The sequence below is a fragment of the Mesoplodon mirus genome (genome assembly GCF_964341445.2).
Source record: "Mesoplodon mirus genome assembly, chromosome: 3".
Lineage (NCBI taxonomy): Eukaryota > Metazoa > Chordata > Mammalia > Artiodactyla > Ziphiidae > Mesoplodon > Mesoplodon mirus.
This window is the reverse complement of record NC_138978.1, coordinates 31,277,248-31,302,449: the sequence shown is the minus strand read 5'-3', so window position 1 is coordinate 31,302,449 and position 25,202 is coordinate 31,277,248. Positions and strand designations below refer to the sequence as shown.

At 38.5% G+C, this 25,202-nt stretch overlaps 1 protein-coding gene across 6 annotated transcripts in view; it reads left to right on the top strand.

Moving 5' to 3' along the window:
- ZMYM6 (zinc finger MYM-type containing 6) overlaps window positions 1–25,202 on the top strand; it is a 52,669-nt gene that overhangs the window by 17,798 nt on the left and 9,669 nt on the right. For 4 of the 6 annotated variants that reach the window (XM_082615853.1, XM_082615850.1, XM_082615851.1 and 1 more), the window contains exons 7-14: window positions 11,550–11,700; window positions 12,623–12,738; window positions 13,549–13,824; window positions 13,997–14,147; window positions 16,745–16,917; window positions 18,021–18,171; window positions 19,394–19,528; window positions 20,118–20,158. In XM_082615853.1, coding sequence (XP_082471979.1) covers window positions 11,550–11,700; window positions 12,623–12,738; window positions 13,549–13,824; window positions 13,997–14,147; window positions 16,745–16,917; window positions 18,021–18,171; window positions 19,394–19,528; window positions 20,118–20,158 — 1,194 coding nt within the window. Of the gene's footprint in view, window positions 1–11,549; window positions 11,701–12,622; window positions 12,739–13,548; window positions 13,825–13,996; window positions 14,148–16,744; window positions 16,918–18,020; window positions 18,172–19,393; window positions 19,529–20,117; window positions 20,159–21,072; window positions 21,318–21,337; window positions 22,388–25,202 lie in introns of those variants that run through there. The other 2 variants (XM_082615854.1, XM_082615855.1) reach the window with 2 other exon arrangements.

The window sequence follows — 25,202 nt, the reverse complement described above, 5'->3', positions numbered from 1 at the left end:
TATATATATGTATTCGAAAAATCAGTTCCATTCCTGATTTTCTTACTGGTATTATACCCTATCAACTGCATGAATGATGTTCCTCTTTTACCAGGAAGATTATGTATTGTAACTTTGCAATTTATATTTTCCTTTTACTTCCCTATTTAATTCATTACTAAAAGACCTTATATTGTGTCAGTGACAGTATAGGGTAGCCGTTAGGAGCTTGGACTTTGGAGCCAGATGAAGTAAGTTTAGTCTCCTACTCTATTGTTTATTTGTTAATTTTTTTTTTTACAACTTTATTGGAGTATAATTACTTCACAATGGTGTATTAGTCTCTGCTTTATAACACAGTGAATCAGTTATACATATACATCTGTTCCCATATCCCTTCCCTCTTGCATCTCCCTCCCTCCCACCCTCCCTATCCCACCCCTCTAGGTGGTCACAAAGCACCGAGCTGATCTCCTTGTGCTATGGGGCTGCTTCCCACTAGCTATCTACCTTACGTTTGGTAGTATATATATGTCCGTGCCTCTCTCTCGCTTTGTCACAGCTTACCCTTCCCCCTCCCCATATCCTCAAGTCCATTCTCAAGTAGGTCTGTGTCTTTATTCCTGTTTTACCCCTAGGTTCTTCATGACATTTTCTTTACTTAAATTCCATATATATGTGTTAGCATATGGTATTTGTCTTTCTCTTTCTGACTTACTTCACTCTGTATGACAGACTCTAGGTCCATCCACCTCATTACAAATAGCTCAGTTTCATTTCTTTTTATGGCTGAGTAATACTCCATTGTATATATGTGCCACATCTTCTTTATCCATTCATCGGATGATGGGCACTTAGGTTGTTTCCATCTCTGAGCTATTGTAAATAGAGCTGCAGTGAACATTTTGGTACATGACTCTTTTTGAATTATGGTTTTCTCAGGGTATATGCCCAGTAGTGGGATTGCTGGGTCATGTGGTAGTTCTATTTGTAGTTTTTTAAGGAACCTCCATACTGTTCTCCATAGTGGCTGTACCAATTCACATTCCCACCAGCAGTGCAAGAGTGTTCCCTTTTCTTTACACCCTCTCCAGCATTTATTGTTTCTAGATTTTTTGATGATGGCCATTCTGACTGGTGTGAGATGATACCTCATTGTAGTTTTGATTTGCATTTCTCTAATGATTAATGATGTTGAGCATTCTTTTATGTGTTTGTTGGCAGTCTATATCTTCTTTGGAGAAATGTCTATTTAGGTCTTCTGCCCATTTTTGGATTGGGTTGTTTTTTTTTTTGCTATTGAGCTGCATGAGCTGCTTATAAATTTTGGAGATTAATCCTTTGTCAGTTGCTTAACTTGCAAATATTTTCTCCCATTCTGAGGGTTGTCTTTTGGTCTGGTTTATGGTTTCCTTTGCTGTGCAAAAGCTTTGAAGTTTCATTAGGTTGCATTTGTTTATTTTTGTTTTTATTTCCATTTCTCTAGGAGGTGGGTCAAAAAGGATCTTGCTGTGATTTATGTCATAGAGTGTTCTGCCTATGTTTTCCTCTGAGAGTTTGATAGTTTCTGGCCTTACATTTAGGTCTTTAATCCATTTTGAGCTTATTTTTGTGTATGGTGTTAGGGAGTGATCTAATCTCATGCTTTTACATGTACCTGTCCAGTTTTCCCAGCACCACTTACTGAAGAGGCTGTCCTTTCTCCACTGTACATTCCTGCCTCCTTTATCAAAGATAAGGTGACCATATGTGCGTGGGTTTATCTCTGGGCTTTCTGTCCTGTTCCATTGATCTATCTTTCTGTTTTTGTCCCAGTACCATACTCTCTTGATTACTGTAGCTTTGTAGTATAGTCTGAAGTCAGGGAGCCTGATTCCTCCAGCTCCGTTTTTCGTTCTCAAGATTGCTTTGGCTATTCGGGGTCTTTTGTGTTTCCATACAAATTGTGAAATTGTTTGTTCTAGTTCTGTGAAAAATGCCAGTGGTAGTTTGATAGGGATTGCATTGAATCTGTAGATTGCTTTGGGTAGTAGAGTCATTTTCACAATGTTGATTCTTCCAATCCAAGAATATGGTATATCTCTCCATCTATTTGTATCATCTTTAATTTCTTTCATCAGTGTCTTATAATTTTCTGCATACAGGTCTTTTGTCTCCTTAGGTAGGTTTATTCCTAGATATTTTTATTCTTTTTGTTGCAGTGGTAAATGGGAGTGTTTTCTTGATTTCACTTTCAGATTTTTCATCATTAGTGTACAGGAATGCCAGAGATTTCTGTGCATTAATTTTGTATCCTGCAACTTTACCAAATTCATTGATTAGCTGTAGTAGTTTTCTGGTAGCATCTTTAGGATTCCCTATGTATAGTATCATGTCACCTGCAAACAGTGACAGCTTTACTTCTTCTTTTCTGATTTGGATTCCTTTTATTTCCTTTTCTTCTCTGATTGCTGTGGCTAAAACTTGCAAAACTATGTTGAATAAGAGTGGTGAGAGTGGGCAACCTTGTCTTGTTCCTGATCTTAGTGGAAATGGTTTCAGTTTTTCACCATTGAGGACAGTGTTGGCTGTGGGTTTGTCATATATGGCCTTTATTATGTTGAGGGAAGTTCCCTCTATGCCTACTTTCTGCAGGGTTTTTATCATAAATGGGTGTTGAATTTTGTCGAAAACTTTCTCTGCATCTATTGAGATGATCATATGGTTTTTCTCCTTCAATTTGTTAATATGGTGTATCACGTTGACTGATTTGCATATACTGAAGAATCCTTGCATTCCTGGAATAAACCCCACTTGATCATGGTGTATGATCCTTTTAATGTGCTGTTGGATTCTGTTTGCTAGTACTTTGTTGAGGATTTTTGCATCTATGTTCATCAGTGATATTGGCCTGTAGTTTTCTTTCTTTGTGACATCCTTGTCTGGTTTTGGTATCAACATGATGGTGGCCTCATAGAATGAGTTTGGGAGTGTTCCTCCCTCTGCTATATTTTGGAAGGGTTTGAGAAGGATAGGTGTTAGCTCTTCTCTAAATGTTTGATAGAATTTGCCTGTGAAGCCATCTGGTCCTGGGCTTTTGTTTGTTGGAAGATTTTTAATCACAGTTTCAATTTCAGTGCTTGTGATTGGTCTGTTCATATTTTCTATTTCTTTCTGATTCAGTCTTGGCAGGTTGTGCATTTCTAAGAACTTGTCCATTTCTTCCAGGTTGTCCATTTTATTGGCATAGAGTTGCTGGCAGTAATCTCTCATGATCTTTTGTATTTCTGCAGTGTCAGTTGTTACTTCTTTTTCATTTCTAATTCTATTGATTTGAGTCTTCTCCCTTTTTTTCTTGATGAGTGTGGCTAATGGTTTATCAATTTTGTTTATCTTCTCAAAGAACCAGCTTTTAGTTTTATTGATCTTTGCTATCGTTTCCTTCATTTCTTTTTCATTTATTTCTGATCTGATTTTTATGATTTCTTTCCTTCTGCTAACTTTGGGGGTTTTTTGTTCTTCTTTCTCTAATTGGTTTAGGTGCAAGGTCAGGTTGTTTACTCGAGATGTTTCCTGTTTCTTAAGGTGGGACTGTATTGCTATAAACTTCCCCCTTAGAACTGCTTTTGCTGCATCCCTTAGGTTTTGGGTTGTCGTGTCTCCATTGTCGTTTGTTTCTAGGTAGTTTTTAATTTCCTCTTTGATTTCTTCAGTGATCACTTCGTTATTAAGTAGTGTATTGTTTAGCCTCCATGTGTTTGTATTTTTTACAGATCTTTTCCTATAATTGATATCTAGTCTCATAGCGTTGTGGTCGGAAAAGATACTTGATACAATTTCAATTTTCTTAAATTTACCAAGGCTTGATTTGTGACCCAAGATACGATCTATCCTGGAGAATGTTCCATGAGCACTTGAGAAAAATGTGTATTCTGTTGTTTTTGGATGGAATGTCCTATAAATATCAATTAATTCCATCTTGTTTAATGTATCATTTAAAGCTTGTGTTTCCTTATTTATTTTCATTTTGGATGATCTGTCCATTGGTGAAAGTGGAGTGTTAAAGTCCCCTACTATGAATGTGTTACTGTCGATTTCCCCTTTTATGGCTGGTAGTATTTGCCTTATGTATTGAGGTGCTCCTATGTTGGGTGCATAACTATTTACAACAGTTATATCTTCTTCTTGCATTGATCCCTTGATCATTATGTAGTGTCCTTCTTTGTCTCTTCTAATAGTCTTTATTTTAAAGTCTATTTTGTCTGATATGAGAAATGCTACTCCAGCTTTCTTTTGATTTCCACTTGCATGGAATATCTTTTTCCATCCCCTTACTTTCAGTCTGTATGTGTCTCTAGGTCTGAAGTGGGTCTCTTGTAGACAGCATATATATGGGTCTTGTTTTTGTATCCATTCAGCCAATCTGTGTCTTTTGGTGGGAGCATTTAGTCCGTTTACATTTAAGGTAATTATCAATATGTGTGCTCCTATTCCCATTCTCTTAATTGTTTTGGGTTCGTTATTGTAGGTATTTTCCTTCTGTTGTGTTTCTTCCCTAGAGAAGTTCCTTTAGCATTTGTTGTAAAGCTGGTTTGGTGGTGCTGAACTCTCTCAGCTTTTGCTTGTCTGTAAAGGTTTTAATTTCTCCATCAAATCTGAATGAGATCCTTGCTGGGTAGAGTAATCTTGGTTGCAGGTTTTTCTTCTTCATCACTTTAAATATGTCCTGCCAGCACCTTCTGGCTTGCAGAGTTTCTGCTGAAAGATCAGCTGTTAACCTTATGGGGATTCCCTTGTGTGTTATTTGTTGTTTTTCCCTTGCTGCTTTTAATATGTTTTCTTTGTGTTTAATTTTTGACAGTTTGATTAATATGTGTCTTGGCGTATTTCTCCTTGGATTTATTCTGTATGGGACTCTCTGTGCCTCCTGGACTTGATTAACTATTTCCTTTCCCATATTAGGGAAGTTTTCAACTATAATCTCTTCAAATATTTTCTCAGTCCCTTTCTTTTTCTCTTCTTCTTCTGGAACCCCTATAATTCGAATGTTGGTGCATTGTGCTTTTAATGTTGTCCCAGAGGTCTCTGAGACTGTCCTCAGTTCTTTTCATTCTTTTTTCTTTATTCTGCTCTGCAGCAGTTATTTCCACTATTTTATCTTCCATGTCACTTATCCATTCTTCTGCCTTAGTTATTCTGCTATTGATCCCATCTAGAGTATTTTTCATTTCATTTATTGTATTGCTCATCATTGCTTGATTCATCTTTAGTTCTTCTAGGTCCTTGTTAACTGTTTCTTGCATTTTGTCTATTCTATTTCCAAGATTTTGGATCATCTTTACTATCATTATTCTGAATTCTTTTTCAGGTAGATTGCCTATTTCCTCTTCATTTGTTAGGTCTGGTGGGTTTTTATCTTGCTCCTTCACCTGCTGTGTGTTTTTCTGTCTTCTCGTTTTGCTTATCTTACTGTGTTTGGGGTCTCCTTTTTGCAGGCTGCAGGTTCATAGTTCCCGTTGTTTTTTGTGTCTGTCCCCAGTGGCTAAGGTTGGTTCAGTGGGTTGTGTAGGCTTCCTGGTGGAGGGGACTAGTGCCTGTGTTCTGGTGGATGAGGCTGGATCTTGTCTTTCTGGTGGGCAGGTCCACGTCTGGTGGTTTGTTTTGGGGTGTCTGTGTACTTACTATGATTTTAGGCAGCCTCTCTGCTAATGGGTGGGGTTGTGTTCCTGTCTTGCTAGTTGTTTGGCATAGGGTGTCCAGCACTGTAGCTTGCTGGTCGTTGAGTGAAGCTGGGTGCTGGTGTTGAGATGGAGATCTCTGGGAGATTTTCGCCATTTGATATTATGTGCAGCTGGGAGGTCTCTTGTGGACCAGTGTCCTGAAGTTGGCTCTCCCACCTCAGAGGCACAGCACTGACTCCTGGCTGCAGCACGAAGAGCTTTCATCCACACGGCTCAGAATAAAAGGGAGCAAAAGTAGAAAGAAAGAATTAGTAGAAGAAAGAAGGAGAGAGAGAGAGAGAGAGAGGGAGGGAGGGAGACAGAGAGAAAGAGAAAGAAAGAAAAAGAAAGAAGGGAGGGAGGGAGGAAGGAGGGAAGGTAGGAAAAAAAGAGTGAAGATAAAGTAAAATAGAATAAAGTATGATAAATATAATAAAGTTATTAAAAATAAATATAATTATTAAGAAAAAATTTTAAAAACAAAAACAAAAAACCGGACGGATAGAACCCTGGGACAAATGGTGGAAGCAAGGCTATACAGACAAAATCTCACACAGAAGCATACACATACACATTCACAAAAAGAGGAAAAGGGGGAAAAATCATAAATCTTGCTCTCAAAGTCCACCTCCTCAATTTGGGATGATTCGTTGTCTAAAGGAGGGAAGGAAGGAAAGAAAGAAAGAAAGAAGATAAAGTAAAATAAAATAAGATAAAATAAAGTTATTAAAATAAAAAATAATTATTAAAAAAAATAAAAAAAAACAAACAAAAAATGGATGGATTAACCCTAGGACAAATGGTGGAAGCAAAGCTGTACAGACAAAATCTCACACAGAAGCATACACATACACAGTCACAAAAAGAGGAAAAGGGGAAAAAATCATAAATCTTGTTCTCAAAGTCCACCTCCTCAATTTGGGATGATTCGTTTTCTATTCATGTATTCCACAGATGCAGGGTACATCAAGTTGATTGTGGAGCTTTAATCCGCTGCTTCTGAGGCTGCTGGGAGAGATTTCCCTTTCTCTTCTCTATTCTCACAGCTCCCGGGTCTCAGCTTTGGATTTGGCCCCGCCTCTGCGTGTAGATCGCTGGAGGGGGTCTGTTCTTCACTCAGACAGGACGGGTTAAAGGAGCAGCCGCTTCGGGGACTCTGGCTCACTCACGCCGGGTGGGGGGAGGGGTACGGAATGCGGGGCGAGCCTGCGTGCGCTCTCCCGGGGAAGCCGTCCCTGGATCCCGGGACCCCGGCAGTGGCGGGCTGCACAGGCTCCCCGGAAAGGGGGCGTGGACAGTGACCTGCGCTCGCACAGAGGCCTCTTGGCGGCGGCAGCAGCAGCCCCAGTGTCCCACGCCCGTCTCTGGGGCCCGTGCTTTTAGCCGCGGCTCGCGCCCATCTCTGGAGCTCCTTTAAGCAGCGCTCTTAATCCCCTCTCCTGGCGCACCAGGAGATAAAGAGGGAAGAAAAAGTCTCTTGCCTCTTCGGCAGGTCCAGACTTTTTCCCGGACTCCCTCCCTGCCAGCCGTAGTGTACTAACCTCTTCAGGCTGTGTTCATCCCGCCAACCCCAGTCCTCTCCTTGCGCTCTGACCGAAGCCTGAGCCTCAGCTCCCAGCCCCGCCCGCCCCGGCGGCCGAGCAGACAAGCTTCTCCGGCTGGTGAGTGCCGGTCGGCACCGATTCTCTGTGCGGCTCTCCGCTTTGCCCTCCGCACCCCTGTTGCTGTGCTCTCCTCCGCGGCTCTGAAGCTTTCCCCCTCTGCCACCCGCAGTCTCCGCCTGCGAAGGGGCTTCCTAGTGTGTGGAAACCTTTCCTCCTTCACGGCTCCCTCCCACTGGTGCAGGTCCCGTCCCTATCCTTTTGTCTCTGTTTATTCTTTTTTCTTTTGCCCTACCCAGGTACGTGGGGGAGTTTCTTGCCTTTTGGGAGGTCTGAGGTCTTCTGCCAGCGTTCAGTAGGTGTTCTGTAGGAGTTGTTCCACGTGTAGATGTATTTCTGGTGTATCTGTGGGGAGGAAGGTGATCTCCGCGTCTTACTCTTCTGCCATCTTCCCCTTCTCCCCTGTTTATTTGTTAATTTAAAGTTTGTTTAAATTTAAAAATATATATATAATTTTTTAAAAGTATCTCACTATGTTATTGAAAGGATTTTATGGTATAGTGTATATAAATTGCTTCGTGTGGGACCTGCTCATGGTAAGCGCTCAGTAAGTAATAACATTGGTAATTTATATAAATGGTAGCATTATTATTGTTGTTGTTTCTTAAAACATGAATAACCTTACAGGCAAATTTTATTATGAAACTCAGCTTGAACTACAGGTAGTTCTGTAGAATCTCCTAATATACATTAAACATCTTTTCTGTCTCCTGCTAAAGAGTCTTCCAAGTTAGGTAACCTTCAGGGTGGTAGACTCTATCCTAGATTGATGTCCACAAATCTGTCCTGAGGGTGGTCCTTCGGTTCATGGATTACTTGGTCCTCTCTGATTATTTGTGATGAGAGAAGTATGTTATCACCAATTAGTTATTACTTTTAATGTGTTTTGTTGTTGCTAATATATATGAGTAGTTATTAATTTTTTTCAGTTTACATTTTACAGGCATACCTCAGAAATATTGTGGGTTTAGTTCTAGACCACTGTAGTAAAGCAAGATTATATATATCAATTCTTATATACACGTACACACAAATATAATTTATATATATACATATATATATAATTGATATACTTGGTTGAAAGAGGTATGTTTCAGGTCTATGTGGGTCCTTTCAAAAAGTAAAGAGCTAATCCTTAAATAATTCTAAAATAGTGTTTATAGACATTTCATCAGTTAAGAGTTTTAGAGACATGTGATTGAGTTCATCCAGTTTCTGTAGCTAGGAAAGCAGCTTACTAGATAACTAACTTAGATAGATTATGTCTTTTCTTCACCTTTAGAAAGAGAGGGCATTTATAGACATACCTCAGAGATACTGCATGTTCAGTTACAGATCACCACAATAAAGCAAATATTGCAATAAAGTGACACACAAATTTTTGGTTTCCCAGTGCATATAACAGTTATGTTTACACTATACTGTAGTCTGTGAAGTGTGCAATAACATTATGTCTTTAAAAAACAATGTGCATACCTTAATTTAAAAATGCTTTATTGCTTAAAAATGCTAACATTTACCTGAGCCTTCAGCGAGTTGTCATCTTTTTGCTGTTGGAGGGTCTTGCCTCGATGTTGATGGCTGCCAAATGCTCAGGGTGGTGGTTACTGAAGGCTGGGGTGGCTGTGGCAGTTTCTTTTTTTTTTTTTTTTAGATGTTGGGGTTAGGAGTTTATTAATTAATTTATTTATTTTTGGCTGTGTTAGGTCTTCGTTTCTTTGCAAGGGCTTTCTCTAGTTGTGGCAAGTGGGGGCCACTCTTCATCGCGGTGCGCGGGCCTCTCACTATCGCGGCCTCTCGTTGCGGAGCACAGGCTCCAGACGCACAGGCTCAGTAGTTGTGGCTCACGGGCCTAGTTGCTCCGTGGCATGTGGGATCCTCCCAGACCAGGGCTCGAACCCGTGTCCCCTTCATTAGCAGGCAGATTCTCAACCACTGCGCCACCAGGGAAGCCCTGTGGCAGTTTCTTAAAATAAGACAACAATTAAGTTTGCTGCATGGATTGACTCTTCCTTTCATAAACGATTTCTCTGTGGTATGCAGTGCTGTTTGATAGCATTTGACCCTCAGTAGAACTTCTTTCAGAATGGGAATCAATCCTGTCAAACCCTGTTGCTGCTTTATCAACTAAATTTATGTAATATTCTAAATCCTTTGTTGTCATTTCAGCAGTCATCTTCACCAGGAGTAGATTCCATCTCAAGACACCACTTTTTTGCTCCTCCATAAGAAGCAACTCCTTGTTCATTAAAGTTTTGTCCTGAGATTGCGGAAATTGAGTCACATCTTTTGGGCTCCACCTCTAATTCTTGTCCTCTTGCTATTTCCACCAATCTGCAGTTACTTTATTCACTGAAGTCTTAAACCCCTCAAAGTCATCCATGAAAGTTGGAGTCAACTTCTTCTAAACTCCTGTTAATGTAGATATTTTGACCTCTTCCCATGAATCACTTATGCTTTTAATGTCATCTAGAATGGTGAATCCTTTCCAGAAGGCTTTTAATTTACTTTGTCCAGCTCTATCAGAAGAATCACTGTCTGTGGCAGCAATAGCATTATGAAATGTATTTCTTAAATAATAAGACTTGAAAGTCAAAATTACTCTTTGATCCATGGGCTGCAGAATGGATGATTTGTTAGCAGGTGTGAAGACAATATTAATATCATTGTACATCTCCATCAAACCTCTTGGATGACCAGATGCATTGCCAACGAGCAATAATATTTTGAAAGGAATCTTTTCTTCTGAGGAGTAGGTCTCGACAGTCGGCTTAAAATATTCAGTAAACCGTGTTGTCAGCAGATGTGCTGTTATCTAGGCGTTGTTTTTCCATTTATAGAACACAGGCAGAGTAGATTTAGCATAATTCTTAAGGGCCCTAGGATTTTTAGAATAATAAATGAGCATTGGCTTCAACTTAAAGTCACCAGGTGCAGTAGCCCCTAACAAGAGAGTCGGCCTGTCCCTGAAGCTTTGAAGCCAGGCATTGACTTCTCTCTAGCATGAAAGTCCTAGATGGAATCTTTTTCCAATGGAAGGCTGTTTCATCTGCATTGAAAATCTGTTGTTTAATGTAGCCACCTTCATTAATTATCTTAGCTAGATCTTCTGAATAACTTGCAGCTTCCGCATCAGCACTTGCTGCTTAACATTGTACTTTGATGTTTTAGAGACCGCTTCTTTTCTTAAAACTCATGAACCAACCTCTGCCACCTTCAGACTTTTCTTCTGCAGCTTCCTCACCTGTCTCAGCCTTCATAGAATTGAAGAGAGGTAGGGCCTTGCTTTGGATTAGGCTTTGGCTTAAGGGAATATTGTGCCTCGTTTGATCTTCCATCCAGACACTAAAACTTTATCCATATCAGCAGTAAGACTGTTTTGCTTTCTTATCATTTGTGTCTTCACTGGAGTAGCACTTTTAATTTCCTTCAAGAACTTCTCCTTTGCATTTACAACTTGGCTAACTGGCACAAGAGGCCTAGCTTTAGGCCTCTCTTAGCTTTCCACATGCCTTCCTCACTAAGTTTAATCATTTCTAGCTTTTGATTTGAAGTGAGAAATGTGTAACTGTTCCTTTCACTTGACTATCTAGAGACCATTGTAGGGTTATTAATTGGCCTAATTTCAATATTGTTGTGTCTCAGGGAATAGGGAGGCCTGAGGAGAGGGAGAGAGATGGGAAATAGCCGGTCAGTGGAACAGTCAGAACACATACAACGTTTATCAATTTAGCTAGTCTTAAATGGGCCTGGTTTATGGAGCCCCAAAATAGTTACAATGGTAACATCAAAGATCACTGATCACAGATCACTGTGAAGTATACAATAATAATGAAAAATTTTGAAATATTGCGGGAATTACCAAAATGTGACACAGTGAGCAAATGCTGTTGGAAAAATGGCGCCGATAGGCTTGCTTGACGCAGGGTTGCCACAAATCTTCAATTTGTAAAAAATGCAGTATCTGCAAAGCATAATAAAGTGAAGCACAATAAAATGAGGTATGCCTGTATTATTGTCTGAAAGAACTTATTTTTCCTACATCCCAACTTTTAGGAAAGTCTGTACTTAGTGTAGCTGCTATCATTGTCATGCTCAAATATTTTAGCCAAAGGCTTTGGTTGTAGGTAGCTTTTCTTTTTCTTTCCTTAAACCATATGTATATACATGTGCTTGTACTAGGTATCTAAATGTTATTTTATTTTAATAGAATTCAGCCCAAACTCCTCCATATGCCTTGGGGAAATCATTGAGGCCCTCAGCTGAAATGATTGAGACTACGAACGACTCAGGAAAAACAGAGCTTTTCTGCTCTATTAATTGCTTATCTGCTTACAGAGTTAAGACAGTTATTTCTTCAGGTAATGTTTAAGTTTGATAAATTTATAGATTTCGTAACTATTAAAGAGAATGTAACTGCTTTTCTTTCACTTCGTTACAAACTAAACTGATCTATGTGGTTAAATAAAGACCCAAGGTTATTTTAGTTTCAAAGAGCTGATTTTTATTTTTATTTTCTTTGAAGGATCCATGCAGTATTTTTTTAATTAATTAATTTATTTTAGGCTGCGTCGGGTCTTAGTTGCGGCATGTGAGATATTTTGTGGTGGTGCGTGGGCTTCTCTCTAGTTGTAGCACACGGGCTCAGTAGTTGTGGCGCACAGGCTTAGTTGCCCTGTGGCATGTGGGATCTTAGTTCCCCCACCAGGGACCAAACCCATGTCCCCTGCATTGGAAGGCGGATTCTTAACCACTGGACCACCAGGGAAGTCCCACAAAGAGCTGATTTTTTTTTTTTTTTTTTTTGTGGTACGCGGGCCTCTCACTGTTGTGGCCTCTCTTGTTGCGGAGCACAGGCTCCGGACATGCAGGCTCAGCGGCCATGGCTCACGGGCCCAGCCACTCTGCGGCATGTGGGATCTTCCCGGACCGGGGCACGAGCCCACGTCCCCTACATCGGCAGGCGGACTCTCAACCACTGCGCCACCAGGGAAGCCCAAGAGCTGATTTTTAAGTGACAAAGTTTTTCAGTGATTCTCTTGATTGAAGTATTTATTTTGTAATTTCATACGTGAAAAGAGAGAAAAAACACGTATAAGTTCCAAGTTAATTTTTGCGTTAAGTGGGACTTAATTGAGGTTAGCTTTACATATTATTGTAAAGTTTCTTCATTTTTGTTTTGCATATTACTGAATATTTGGTTTTTTTACTCTCCTAATACATTTTTGGATCATTTGTTCATCTGTGTAACTTACTCATTGGTTTTTATTTTTTGCTACCAAGGTGTCCAGGTTTTGTGTCATAGTTGTAAAACCTCAGCAGTACCTCAGTATCACCTAGCCATGTCCAATGGAACTATATACAGCTTCTGCAGCTCCAGTTGTGTGGTGGCTTTCCAGGTATGACCTAAGGTAGTACTTTACCCTTGCAGTTCTCTTAGGCGGTCTATGGCAAATGTTAACTGCTGAAGGACCATGCTTATTAAGTTAGAAAGGAAAAAATTCTATTCAGCTGTGATCCAAGAGGTCATTTCTGCAAAATGTCTGAGCCCAAGATTTGACCCTCAGTCCTTCTTTATTCAGAGTGTTCACCTAAACTACCTTTCTCTCCCACTTTCTCCCTTGGCTCTCTCCCTTTCAAAAGAATGGAAGCTAGGCTATGGTTTGGATAGGTGGCATGGTGATGTGCTCATGTGTCCCTTCCTTTCATCCTGGGCCAGATACATAATGACTCCTGGTGTGGAATTGGAAGCTTCCACTTACTTGTCCCATTCTCTCCTCTCTGATACACAGGGAAAGGGTAGAGTTCCCCATCCTCCTGGGTGGGAAGATGCCTGATGTAGTATCCCTGGCACCAGGGAGAAAGAGACTACTGGTGGCCACTGTGCTCTTAATAGCCATGAGAGGCTGGTTGGTAATGGGAGTGCAGGTGAAGAGGCATCTTGGGGGAAAGGAGAGGCCTGCTCTAATTTATTAATTAGTCATGTACTAGAGATCTTTGTCTGGAAAGCCTGAATTTTAGTCCTCAATCTTTTAATGTTGCATTTCTCAGTCCTATTCTGGAAGTATGCCATTTCAACCCTTTCTGATAACTACTCAATAAAATTTTCAAGAAACGTTTGGGGGGAATTAATTTATTAAAATGACAAAATGAAATTGATCAAGTTACCTTATGTTGATAAAATCTTTGCCTTATTTGTATTCATTCAGAATGTATTTAACAAGCCAAAAGGAACAAACTCTTCAGCAGTGCCCTTGTCTCAGGGCCAAGTGGTTGTAAGTCCACCTTCTGGGTCAGCAGTGTCAGCAGGAAGAGGTAACACCTCTGCCGTTTCCCCCAGCTCCGTCAGTGGCTCTGCCGCAGCCAGTCTCCAGCCTCCTTCTGCTCAGTCCCAGCAAGTTGCTTTAACCCATACAGTTGTTAAACTCAAGTGTCAGCACTGTAACCATCTGTTTGCCACAAAACCAGAGCTTCTTTTCTACAAGGTAAAGAGAGATCGTGGAAGGGATTGAATATGAGTTTATCTAATAGAAGCATTTTGTCTTTTCATCTTTGACAGTCCCTTGGTTTGCTTTGAAATGAGAAAGAAAAGGATTTCTTAACAATAAAGCAACTGTTTAATTTAATTAGATATTAATGACTGTTCTTCCTCTGCAGGGTAAAATGTTTCTGTTTTGTGGCAAGATTTGCTCTGATGAATACAAAAAGAGAAATAAAGTTATGGCAATGTGTGACTACTGTAAACTGCAGAAAATTATAAAGGAGACTGTACGATTCTCAGGGGTTGATAAACCATTCTGTAGTGAAGGTAAAGAAAACTCAGTTTTGGCCATAGAGCATATGGTTGTTATGAAGTAATTCATGATGAGTTGAGCTGTTAATCCACAATTAATTTTCAAGTAATTTCTTTTATGAAGTATAATTTGAAGCTTTTTTATTGAGTTTATACTTAATTCACTTTAAAGTCTGTCCTTTTAAATGTTATAATAATCTGAATAAAGAAAAGTTTTCAAAATATAATTAGGTCAATGGTATTAGTATATAGAAAATCTCTTCATAAGTTTAGCTATGACTTCAGAGATCTTTTTGTTTTTGCACCCATTCATAAAGAGGGTACTTAGGCAATTACTGCTTCTTGGCTTAAGAAACTTTTATATTGGGTTGGCCAAAAGGTTGGTTCGGTTTTTTCTGTATGATGGCTTTAGTAGCACTTAGTTGTCTTTAACTTCATTGGAAACAATTTTGTTAGATTGTATGTGACAGCTGTCATATCAGCGTGCATTTAAAAAAAGACTTATCAAAATGGGTGAATTTTGGGGGACTTCCCTGGTAGTCTAGTAGTAAAGAATCCGCCTTTCAATGCAGGGGGCACGGGTTTGATTCCTGATCAGGGAACTAAGGTTCCACATGCCGCAGGGCAGCTAAGCCCATGCGCCACAACTACTGAGCTTGCGCACCTCAACTAGAGAGGCTGTGTGCCGCAAACTACAGAGCCCACGTGCCCTGGAGCCTGCGTGCCACAACTAGAGAAGAGAAAACCTGCATGCCACAACTGGAGAGAAGCCTGTGTGCTGCAACGAGAAGATCTTGCATGCCTCGACGAAGATTCTGTGTGCCACAACTAAGATCCGACACGGGCAAAAATTTTAAAAATTGGTGAATTTTTATGTAACCATTTTAATATTGAAGATGGAAGAAAAATAGCACTTTTGGCATATTATGCTTTATTATTTCAAGGAAGGTAAAAATGCAACTGAAACACAAAAAGAAGATATGCGCAATGTATGGAGAAGGTGCTGTGACTGATCGAACGTGTCAAAAGTGGTTTGCGAAGTTTCGTGCTGGAGATTTCTCTCTGGACGATGCTCCACGGTTGGGTAGACCAGTTGAAGTTGATAGTGATCAGATTGAGACATTGAGAACAATCAACGTTATACCACGCGGGAGATAGCTGACATACTCAAAATATCCAAATCAAGCATTGAAAATCATTTGCACCAGGTTGCTTACGTTAATCGCTTTGATGTTTGGATTCCACATAAGTTAAGCGAAAAAAACCTTCTTGACTGTATTTCCGCATGCAATTCTCTACTTAAACGTAAGGAAGACGTTCCTTTTTTTGTTTGTTTTTTTGAACTTGGCTTTTTTCTCTTTTTTTGGGAAATAAATTTATTTATTTACTTACTTATTTTTGTCTGCGTTGGGTCTTTGTTGCTGTGCGCGGGTTTCTCTAGTTGTGGTGAGCAGGGGCTACTCTTCGTTGTAGTACGTAAGCTTCTCATTGCCCTGGCTTGTCTTTGCTGCGGAGCACGGGCTCTAGGCACTTGGGCTTCAGTAGTTGTGGCTCACGGGCTCTAGAGAGCAGGTTCAGTAGTTGTGATGCATGGGCTTAGTTGCTCCGCGATATGTGGGATCTTCCCGGACCAGGGCTCGAACCTGTGTCCCCTGCTTTGGCAGGCAGATTCTTAACCACTGTGCCACTAGGGAAGTCCCAGTGTTCCATTTTTAAAACAAATTGTGACGGGCGATGAAAAGTGGATACTGTACAGTAATGTGGAATGGAAGAGACTGTGGGACAAGCAAAACGAACCACCACCAGCCACACCAAAGACCAGTCTTCATCCAAAGAAGGTGATGTTGTGTATATGGTGACATTGGAAGGGAGCCCTCTATTATGAGCTCCTTCTGGAAAACCAAACGATTAATTCCAACAAGTACTGCTTCCAGTTAGACCAGCTGAAAGCAGCACTTGATGAAAAGTGTCTAGAATTAGTCAACAGAAAACGCATAACCTTCCATCAGGATAACGCAAGACCGCATGTTTCTTTGATGACCAGGCAAAAACTGTTACAACTTGGCTGGGAAGTTTTGATTCATCCGCTGTATTCACCAGACATTGCACCTTCGGATTTCCTTTTATTTTGGTCTTTACAAAATTCTTTTAATGGGAAAAATTTCAATTCCCTGGAAGATGGTAAAAGGCACCTGAACAGTTCTTTGCTCAAAAAGATAAAAAAGTTTTGTGAAGATGGAATTGTGAAGTTGCCTGAAAAATGGCAGAAGGTAATGGAACAAAAGGGTGAATATGTTGTTCAATAAAGTTCTTGGTGAAAATGGAAAATGTGTCTTTTATTTTTACTTAAAAACTGAAGACACTTTTTGGCCAACCCAATACCTCTGATGTTTCTGAATATAGACGACCTAATATTAAGAGTATATGTTTCAAAAGTGATATGTTTGTTTTGTGAATATAGATAAGACTGTCTTTTAACCTAGAGGCAAATAATTGTGTCAAGTATTTAGAAATTAGCTTAAAGTTGCTATCTAAGACTGTAGAAACTCACTTTACTGTCTTCAAGCTTATATAAACTTGATGTTTCTTGCTTTTATCCCTCTGGTTCTCAGTTTGCAAGTTCCTCTCTGCCCGTGACTTTGGAGAACGATGGGGAAACTACTGTAAGATGTGCAGTTATTGTTCACAGACATCCCCTAATTTGGTAGAAAATCGATTGGAGGGCAAGTTAGAAGAGTTTTGTTGTGAAGACTGCATGACCAAATTTACTGTTCTGTTTTATCAGGTAAATGTAATACATCTCTTTGGCTTTCTGAAGTTCGTACAAATTATTTTCTATTTGAAATATATTCAGGTTATGTGAAGAAAAATTGGGTACTTAGAATTGGGTAAATAAATTATGGGCTCCTAAAGCAAAATTCAATTGAATATAAACATGAAATCTTTGGGGTAAAGAGTATAGAATTTCGGGAGACTTTGTTGTTGTTTGAAGATACGTTCCTTTAATTTTTGCTTTCTTATAAGGCACACGGACCTTATTTATAACTTTGGGTTTTTTTTAGTTAGAACTTTACATAGTTATGTTGCCTTAAGTTGTTCTCTCATTCAGAAGGTTACTCTGAGAAATTTGAAGTCAGACCTTGTTCTCACTTCATAGGTCAAATGACTCTGACCTACTTACCCCTCACCTGCCTGCTTTAAAAAAATTTTTTTTTGAAAGGCTAAGAATGAAAGCTACAATTAATTGAACCACTAATACATGTCCAGTGCTTCATAAGTGTTATTTTATCTACTCCTCACTACAATCCTAAGTCGTAGATATAGTATTGCCTGTTTATAAATAAGGAAAAAGAGTAAGGTCCAGGGAGGTTAAGTCATGTGCCCCTGAAGAAGCTGGTAGGTGATGGACAGCACCTGTAACATTCCAGTAAAATCACCTGTTTACTTGTCTACCTACCTAACATATAACTTTCTTTGGGGGTCTTTTTCATAATTATATGACCAAGACCTATCTCAGTGCTCAAGACGAAGGATATCTAGTTAGATATTTGTTGAATGAGTCAAAGTCTTTATGACTCCAAAGCCCATATTCTTCATACTGCAGTAGGCTACCTCTGAACGTTAAAAAAAAAACCCTATCTTTAGATTCCTTCATCAGTAATTTTGAAAACAGGAGATAACTTTTATATCCTCTCAATTGAGGGCATCTATACAAAACAAATAGTGTATATATTTTTAAGTACAGCGTCTTAAGGTAGGAACCTTACATTTTGTGATCTCAACTGACTCATGTATCCTGTTTTCATAGTTCCTCTGATTTTATGATTAGTGTTATATTTTCATTATTTTACAGTTTTAAGCTTATCCTGTTTTACATTTCTTTCTCAGATGGCCAAGTGTGATGGTTGTAAACGACAGGGTAAGCTAAGTGAGTCCATAAAATGGCGAGGAAACATCAAACATTTCTGTAACCTATTTTGTGTCGTGGAGTTTTGTCATCGTCAGCAAATTATGAATGACCTTCTGTCACAAAATAAGGGTAAAGTTAAACTTGGCTACGGGGGTCTTTATGTCAGTGTTAAGTTACTATCAGCACACGCAGTTGTAAATAATATAATAAAACAAATTTCACTGGAGTCAAATAACCTGAATTTTCTTAAATTTTCCTGTAAGAATTCTTAAAGATTGCTCTTGAGGGAAAATTAATCCTGATGCCTTTTGCTATCAAAATCAAACACACCAAGGAATCAATAAATATATAAGCACTAATTTTGTAGGAAAATTAGATTTGATTGCTTTTGATTGAATTTATCTGTACATAAATAACTTACACTAAGGGATACATGCTATTCAGTTAATAAACCAGAAATAAAAACAGAACATCAGGGCAAACAAAGGAAGAGGATATAAGTATGTTAGTATTGTTGCTGTGACTGGTGTCACATCTGATTCAGAGCTTGCTTGTGGCCAAGGAAAAAAGAACAACACATTAATTATATCAGAAAAAATAAAGTAGACCAGTTCTTCACAGGTAGCGAAGTTTTTCCTGTCTAAGAATAAAATAATTTTGCAAGTAGGACAGCTAATGTGGTCAAAATATCCAGATGAATAGATATGTGGCATGTTCTGAAAGTAGCTCTCTGAAGTAGCACTTCTCTGAGTTAGACTAAAAACATCTGATGTTCTCTCTTCAAAGCCTGGCATGCTGCTGAATTGACAGAATTCATGTGCTTTGACGTTAAAGTCTGACCTTTGTCTGCCTTTGCAATCTTATTAATCATTACCTTAATCACATATGCCTTGCACTAATCTTTTGTGTTATCATTCATTCTGTAAAACCAGTCAGGGTAGTGGTAGAATTTTCATTCTATAATGTGGGTTAACAAAGTCACTGTTTTTATGTGGATGGACAGCTACATCACCAACTTACTTATAAAAATTAGCCTGTTAAATTTTTATTTGAATCAAGCTTAGGTGTAGGAATTTTAATATTCACTAATGGAAAAGTCCGGTTAGTCCTGAAGCTGATTCCTGTATTTTCACCTATTAAGTATCATTTGAAGTTTATAATTTTAGAGAATCAGGTACCCTTTAAGTCCTAATGAACACTAATCTGAACAGAATCACCCAACCCAACATTATACAGAGTTAGATATTTGTATTGTACCTTGAAACTTAGCTGTTAAACAGGGTTTTTTTAAATGTGTGTGTGTGATCCTTTTGTTTATACTAGGTCTTACCTTTTTGTCTGTTTTAATCAGTAAATATTTCTAAGGCTCAAACTGCTTCAGTGGAGCTCCCTTCTGCAAGGACAAATACAATACCAGTTATAACCAATGTGGTGTCATTGGCAAAAATATCTCCTGCCCAGCTCACAGAGAATGTTGTTTTAAAAGGTATGACTTGATGTAAAGGCATTTGGGTAGACTGTAGAGGTGAGCGTTGTCTAGGGTAAATAGCTTTTATTGGTAATGTTTACATATATGTTTATATGAGGAAACATGCCCCTCTGTCTCTGAGGGAAGTGGGTAGCAAGCAGGGTGGCATGTATAGGGAAGGAAGTGGCATGTATAGTTTATTCTTTTAAGAACCCAATTGATTTTATTTATTTATTTATTGTTTTTTGAATTTTTGAATTTTATTTTATTTATTTTTTTATACAGCAGGTTCTTATTAGTTATCCATTTTATACATATTAGTGTATATATGTCAGTCCCAATCTCCCAATTGATTTTAATATCGCTGCCTTTACCTTCGGAGATTCTAATACAGTAAGATGGGATTAGGCCCAGGAATCCCTCCCTTTACCAAGCACCCCAGGTAGTATTGATGCCAAGTTTCCTTGTACTGTTTTTTGAGAAATTCTGGACTAGGCTCTAGGCCACCTTAGCAAGAGGAAAGTAACCTCTTGGTTTCAGTGTTTACTTCTGTATATTCTAGGGATAATGTTATTCTAGGGATAATGTATGTTTTAATTTATAACAGGTGCAGTTACTACGAAAGAGGCAGCAAAGATCATTGAAGATGTAAGTTTTATTAATTATTTTCCTGATTAATGCCCCTTGGGTTTAGTTTCATTTTGGATATAGCCTTCTAATGTATGTCTGAGTTCATGTCTATTTGCTGCTTAGTCTTTTTAAAAAGTAGAGTAATATATTATGCACTGATTTTTGTGTTTGAATCTTAAAGTTAGGTCATTAATAAGAATGCATTCCTGATTTTATTGTTTGTGTTCTGGTTCCTTAGTTTCTTTAAATACTTGTTAATTCCGCCTGGTTGCTTATTTTTCTCTTTTACTACATTCAAGTATTTTTCTTTTAGACTAGAAGGTCTCTTGAAAAAGTTCAGTATATTGTTGTTTTATGCATCTTTGAATAATGTGAGGCTGAAAATAGTGCAAAATAAAAATATATTTAAAATCCTACTTTATTGTGAAACTTCCCAAGATTAAAAAAAAAATTTAAAGAAGTATATAATTTCAAATCTGGCAGGCTGAAAGAATTGCAGACTATCTCATTGTTGTCCTATGTCAGCATCACTTTAACAGGAAAACAAAATTCCTGTCATCCTTTATCAGTATCACACAAACCTAATGTGTCAGATCTTGAGTTAATGTTTTCAGTGACTGTTGTGTTGCTCTCTTAACATTTGCTCTTGATACAATTCAAATCTTTTTTTAAATATTGATATCATATAACAGTGTCATTCAGGTTCATTAAGTGGTGATGCTATACTAAAAAGTGTGCCCCAAATTCTAAATTTGGAGCAGAAGTTAGATGTGATAAAACTTTGTGAAGAAGGCCAGACCATTGCTAAGATATCTCATGCTGTTAATTTAGGAGAGTGCACCCTGCAGAGTGTTAGAGATAATGCTCAAAAAACCCCAAAGCAGTATTAAAGCAGGTATATTCTTTAGTTCACAAAATTATCTTGTAACTAGGCAAGGATAGTGGAATAAATGGAAGAAATCCTGGCAACACAGCTGCAAGATCAGTGCTGCCATAATGCGTCCCTAAGGCCAAGCTATCATTTGTGCTAAGGCATGAAGTATTTTTGATGATTTGAAAGGAGGCGACACTGAGACAAAAAGGTTTACTGCAAATCATGGCTGGCTTTCCAGTTTTAAAGCCCACCAAGGTTTTAAGAATATAAAAATGAGCAGGTCAGCTATATCTGCTAACACTGAAGCTATCAAAACATTTCAGCTTTACCAGAATTTAAAGAGGCTTTAACTTGGATGACACCATAACATCTGCTAATAAAGAAGCTATAAGGGACTTCCCTGGTGGTGCAGTGGTTAAGAATCCGCCTGCCAGTTCAGGGGACATTTGTTCAATCCCTGGTCTGGGAAGATCCCACATGCCGCGGAGCAACTAAGCCTGTGAGCCACAACTACTGAGCCTGTGCTCTAGAGCCCATGAGCCACAACTACTGAAGCCCTCTCGCCTAGAGCCCATGCTCTGCAACAAGAGTAGCCACTGCAATGAGAAGCCTGCGCACCGCAACAAAGTAGCCCCCGCTCGCCACAACTAGAGAAAGACTGCGTGCAGCAACGAGGACCCAACACGGCCAAAATAAATGAATGAATTAAAAAAAAAAAAAGCTATGAAAATGGTAAAGAAGGTAAATTTGTGCAAGGTTGTTGAAAGGAATGTTGAAATTTTGCTTGGGTTGTTGCCCAGGGATTAATAAAGGAAGACTTGCTAGAATTAGAAAAACAAAGGTAGCTGGAGGGCCCCAGCAATTAGCCTGGGCCTTTAACATATCAACTAGCAGTGAAGTGACTGGCATAGACTTTTGATCATATTTCAGCAACCAGTTGCTATATTTGAAGATGATCCAAATGTGGATTGCAGTTCCATGGTGGCAAGGCGAAAGACGGACAGTGTGTCTGCATATCAAGAAATCCTCAGTGAAAAAAGAAAAAGTGAGAAAAAAACCCAAACCACGTTAGATTCATTAGATTCATTCTTTAGCAAAAGTCTTCCAGGGAATCAGACCAGCCTTCACCATAATGTGGAGAGATAGTTTATCCTACTTAGTTCGATATCTCTTAACTCTCCCATTATTAGTGTTGTTGGAAGATGGTGATAACTCTACTTAATTATTTTCAGGCAGTATACCACATTAGTTAATGAACTATCATTAAGTTAATTTTGTATCTATATGTATGCTATGTATTGTACATTAAATTATATCTTAAAATTACATTATTAATAGATCACCGTGTTGTAGAATTAATAATTTTGTTATTAACTGCCTAATTGTATAATGAATCATTGTTAATGTACCTTATATTAATAAGTATTATTAATATGCATTATAAAAATATTCTATATTGGTTATAGGCTTATAACTCTGATAATGCATCCCTCCTCTACTTTATATGTATGAGACAATTAGTCTTGAATTATGTTGGTTTTGAATTACTCAGGATTTTCAGGAACATATCCCTCATATTAAATGTGACTGCCCTATATATGTTTTCCCTATATGGAGTATTTCTGTAATTCACCAATCATTTAAACTATGTTACAGAATAGTTCTGATTAATATTTTCAGTTTAGTCTATAAAAAGTATAATAATAAATAATGTAGTATTTTTATGATTTAAAAAAAAACTGACAGTTTTAGAATCTTTTCTTTGTTTCTCTGGGACTTTGGTCTGAATCTCCTTCAGGTTATTTAAGTGGTCTTAAATTTGGGGGAAAGGTGAGATACAGGGAAGTGCAAAGAAGAGAATATACTGCAAATGTCAGCAAACTTTTTCTATAAAGGTCTAGAGAGTAAATATTTAGACTTTGCAGGGCATACAGTCTCTGTTACAACCCCTCACCTCTTCCATTGTAGTGCAGAAGTAGCCATAGACAATACATGAGTGAGTAAAACACTGGAACAGTAAAACTTTATTTACAAACACAGGTGGTGGGCCTATGAACCATATTTTGCCAACTCCCTGTTCTACTGTATTCCCTCCATCCAGAATTAACCATTGATAGATTTGGCTTATTAGCTCACAGTTTGTTTTTTTTTTTTCTTCTACCCTCCCTTTTTTCTCCTTTTTAAAAAATGAATCACTACCTTCAGTCCTTTTTCACAACCCTAGGTGCAGCTACCATTCTGAGTTTGGTGTGTGTCCTTTCAGACCGTTTTTAATCTTTCACATTCATATATACACATCCATGGAAAATAATGTTATTTTAAAAAATATCCATGTGATATTTAATAGATTCGTTATATTCCTGTCGCTGCTGTATAATATTGTATATAGGTACCATATTTATCTATTGCCTATTGATAAACATTAGGTTGCTTCACTATCAAAAATATCTGCTACAGTGGACATTCTATGTCTCCTTGTGCATGTGTGCAGGTGTTTGTCTAGTGTAGACATGGAATTATGGAATTTTGGTGACAAAGTGCATTTGCATTTTTAGTTTTCAAATTGCTCCATAAAGTGGCTGTTCCAGTTTTCATTCCCACCAGCAGTTTATTTTTGTACTCATTTCCCACAGCCTTATTGTTATTTTATGTTGTCAGATTTAAACTTTTTTTTTGTCAGTCTGTTTAGTAATATCTTGTTTTATTTTACATGTCACTGATTAGTAGTGTGTTTGCTTATATTTCTGTTTTTGAACATTTGAATTTTCTTTGAATTTCCTGTTTTTAATTTTTCCCCATATTTGTGTTTGTCTTTTTCTTATGGATTTCTTTTTTCTTAATATAAATTTATTTTTATTTATTTAGTTTTTGCTGCATTGGGTTTTCATTGCTGCACACAGGCTTTCTCTAGTTGTGGCGAGCAAGGGCTACTCTTTGTTGTGGTGTGCGGGCTTCTCATTGTGGTGGCTTCTCTTACTGCATAGCACAGGCTCTAGGCACGTGGGCTTCAGTAGTTGTGGCACACGGGCTCAGTAATTCTGGCTTGTGGGCTCAGTAGTTGTGGTGCACGGGCTTAGTTGCTCTGCGGCGTGTGGGATCTTCCCGGACCAGGGCTTGAACCTGTGTCCCCTGCATTGGCAGGCAGATTCTTAACCACTGCACCAGGGAAGTCCTGGGTTTCTTTATATATTCTGGATTTGCCTTCCTTTCTACTTATCATTTTTACCAACACAAAAACATGCAGTAATCTTTCCTACCTGAAAAAAATCCTTCTTTAACACCATGACCTTTCAGCTACTGTCCCATTTCTCTGCTCTCCATTTTGGAAAAACTCCTCTAAGTGTGGCCTCTACTTGCTGCCACCATTTCCTTATCTGTTATCTTCCCTCAGCTCACTCTAGTCAGGCTTTTGTCTGCAACACTCCACTGAAACTGTTCTTGTCAAGATCTCCATCAGTGTTTATTTTGCCAAATCCAGTGGTCAATTTTCAGTTCTTATTCTACTCATCCTTTCAGTAACATTTGATACAGTTGATCTCTCCTTCATTCCTTGAAATACCTTCTTCAACTTCTAGGTCAATCATTTGTTCCTTTTGTCAATCTACATTTCTTTGTAGGGGACTCATTATAGTCCTGTGGTTTTAAACCACCTAGATGGTGGCTGATTACCAGATTTATTTCTCTTGCCTTGACCTCTGAGCTCTAGATTCACGTATCCATCCAACTGCTTGCTTGACATTTACTCTTAGATTGTGAATAGCCATCTCAAATAAAGCAGAACTGTTTTATTACCCCCACACTTTCTCTCCAGTGTTCCTTCTTATCACTCCTGTTGCTGTCTTCTTAGTCTGAGCCACCATCATCTTTCTTCTGCATTATTGCAGTGACCTCCTACTTGTCTTCCTCCTTCCATTTTTGCCCTTTGCAGTTTTTTCTCCACACTATTGCCAGAATGATCATCTTAAAACACAAATCAGATTGTCACTCCAGTGCTTCAAAAACCTTCAATGAAATTCTGAAAAAAAGAAGAATAGAGAAGGGGAAGAGCTAGTTCTCAAAATTATAGGATAACTACAAATTAAAAATACATTTAAAAAATTTTTATTGGTGTATAGTTGATTTATAAGGTTGTGTTAGTTTCAGGTGTACAGCAAAGTGAGTCAGTTATACAACAAATTTTATAAGGCT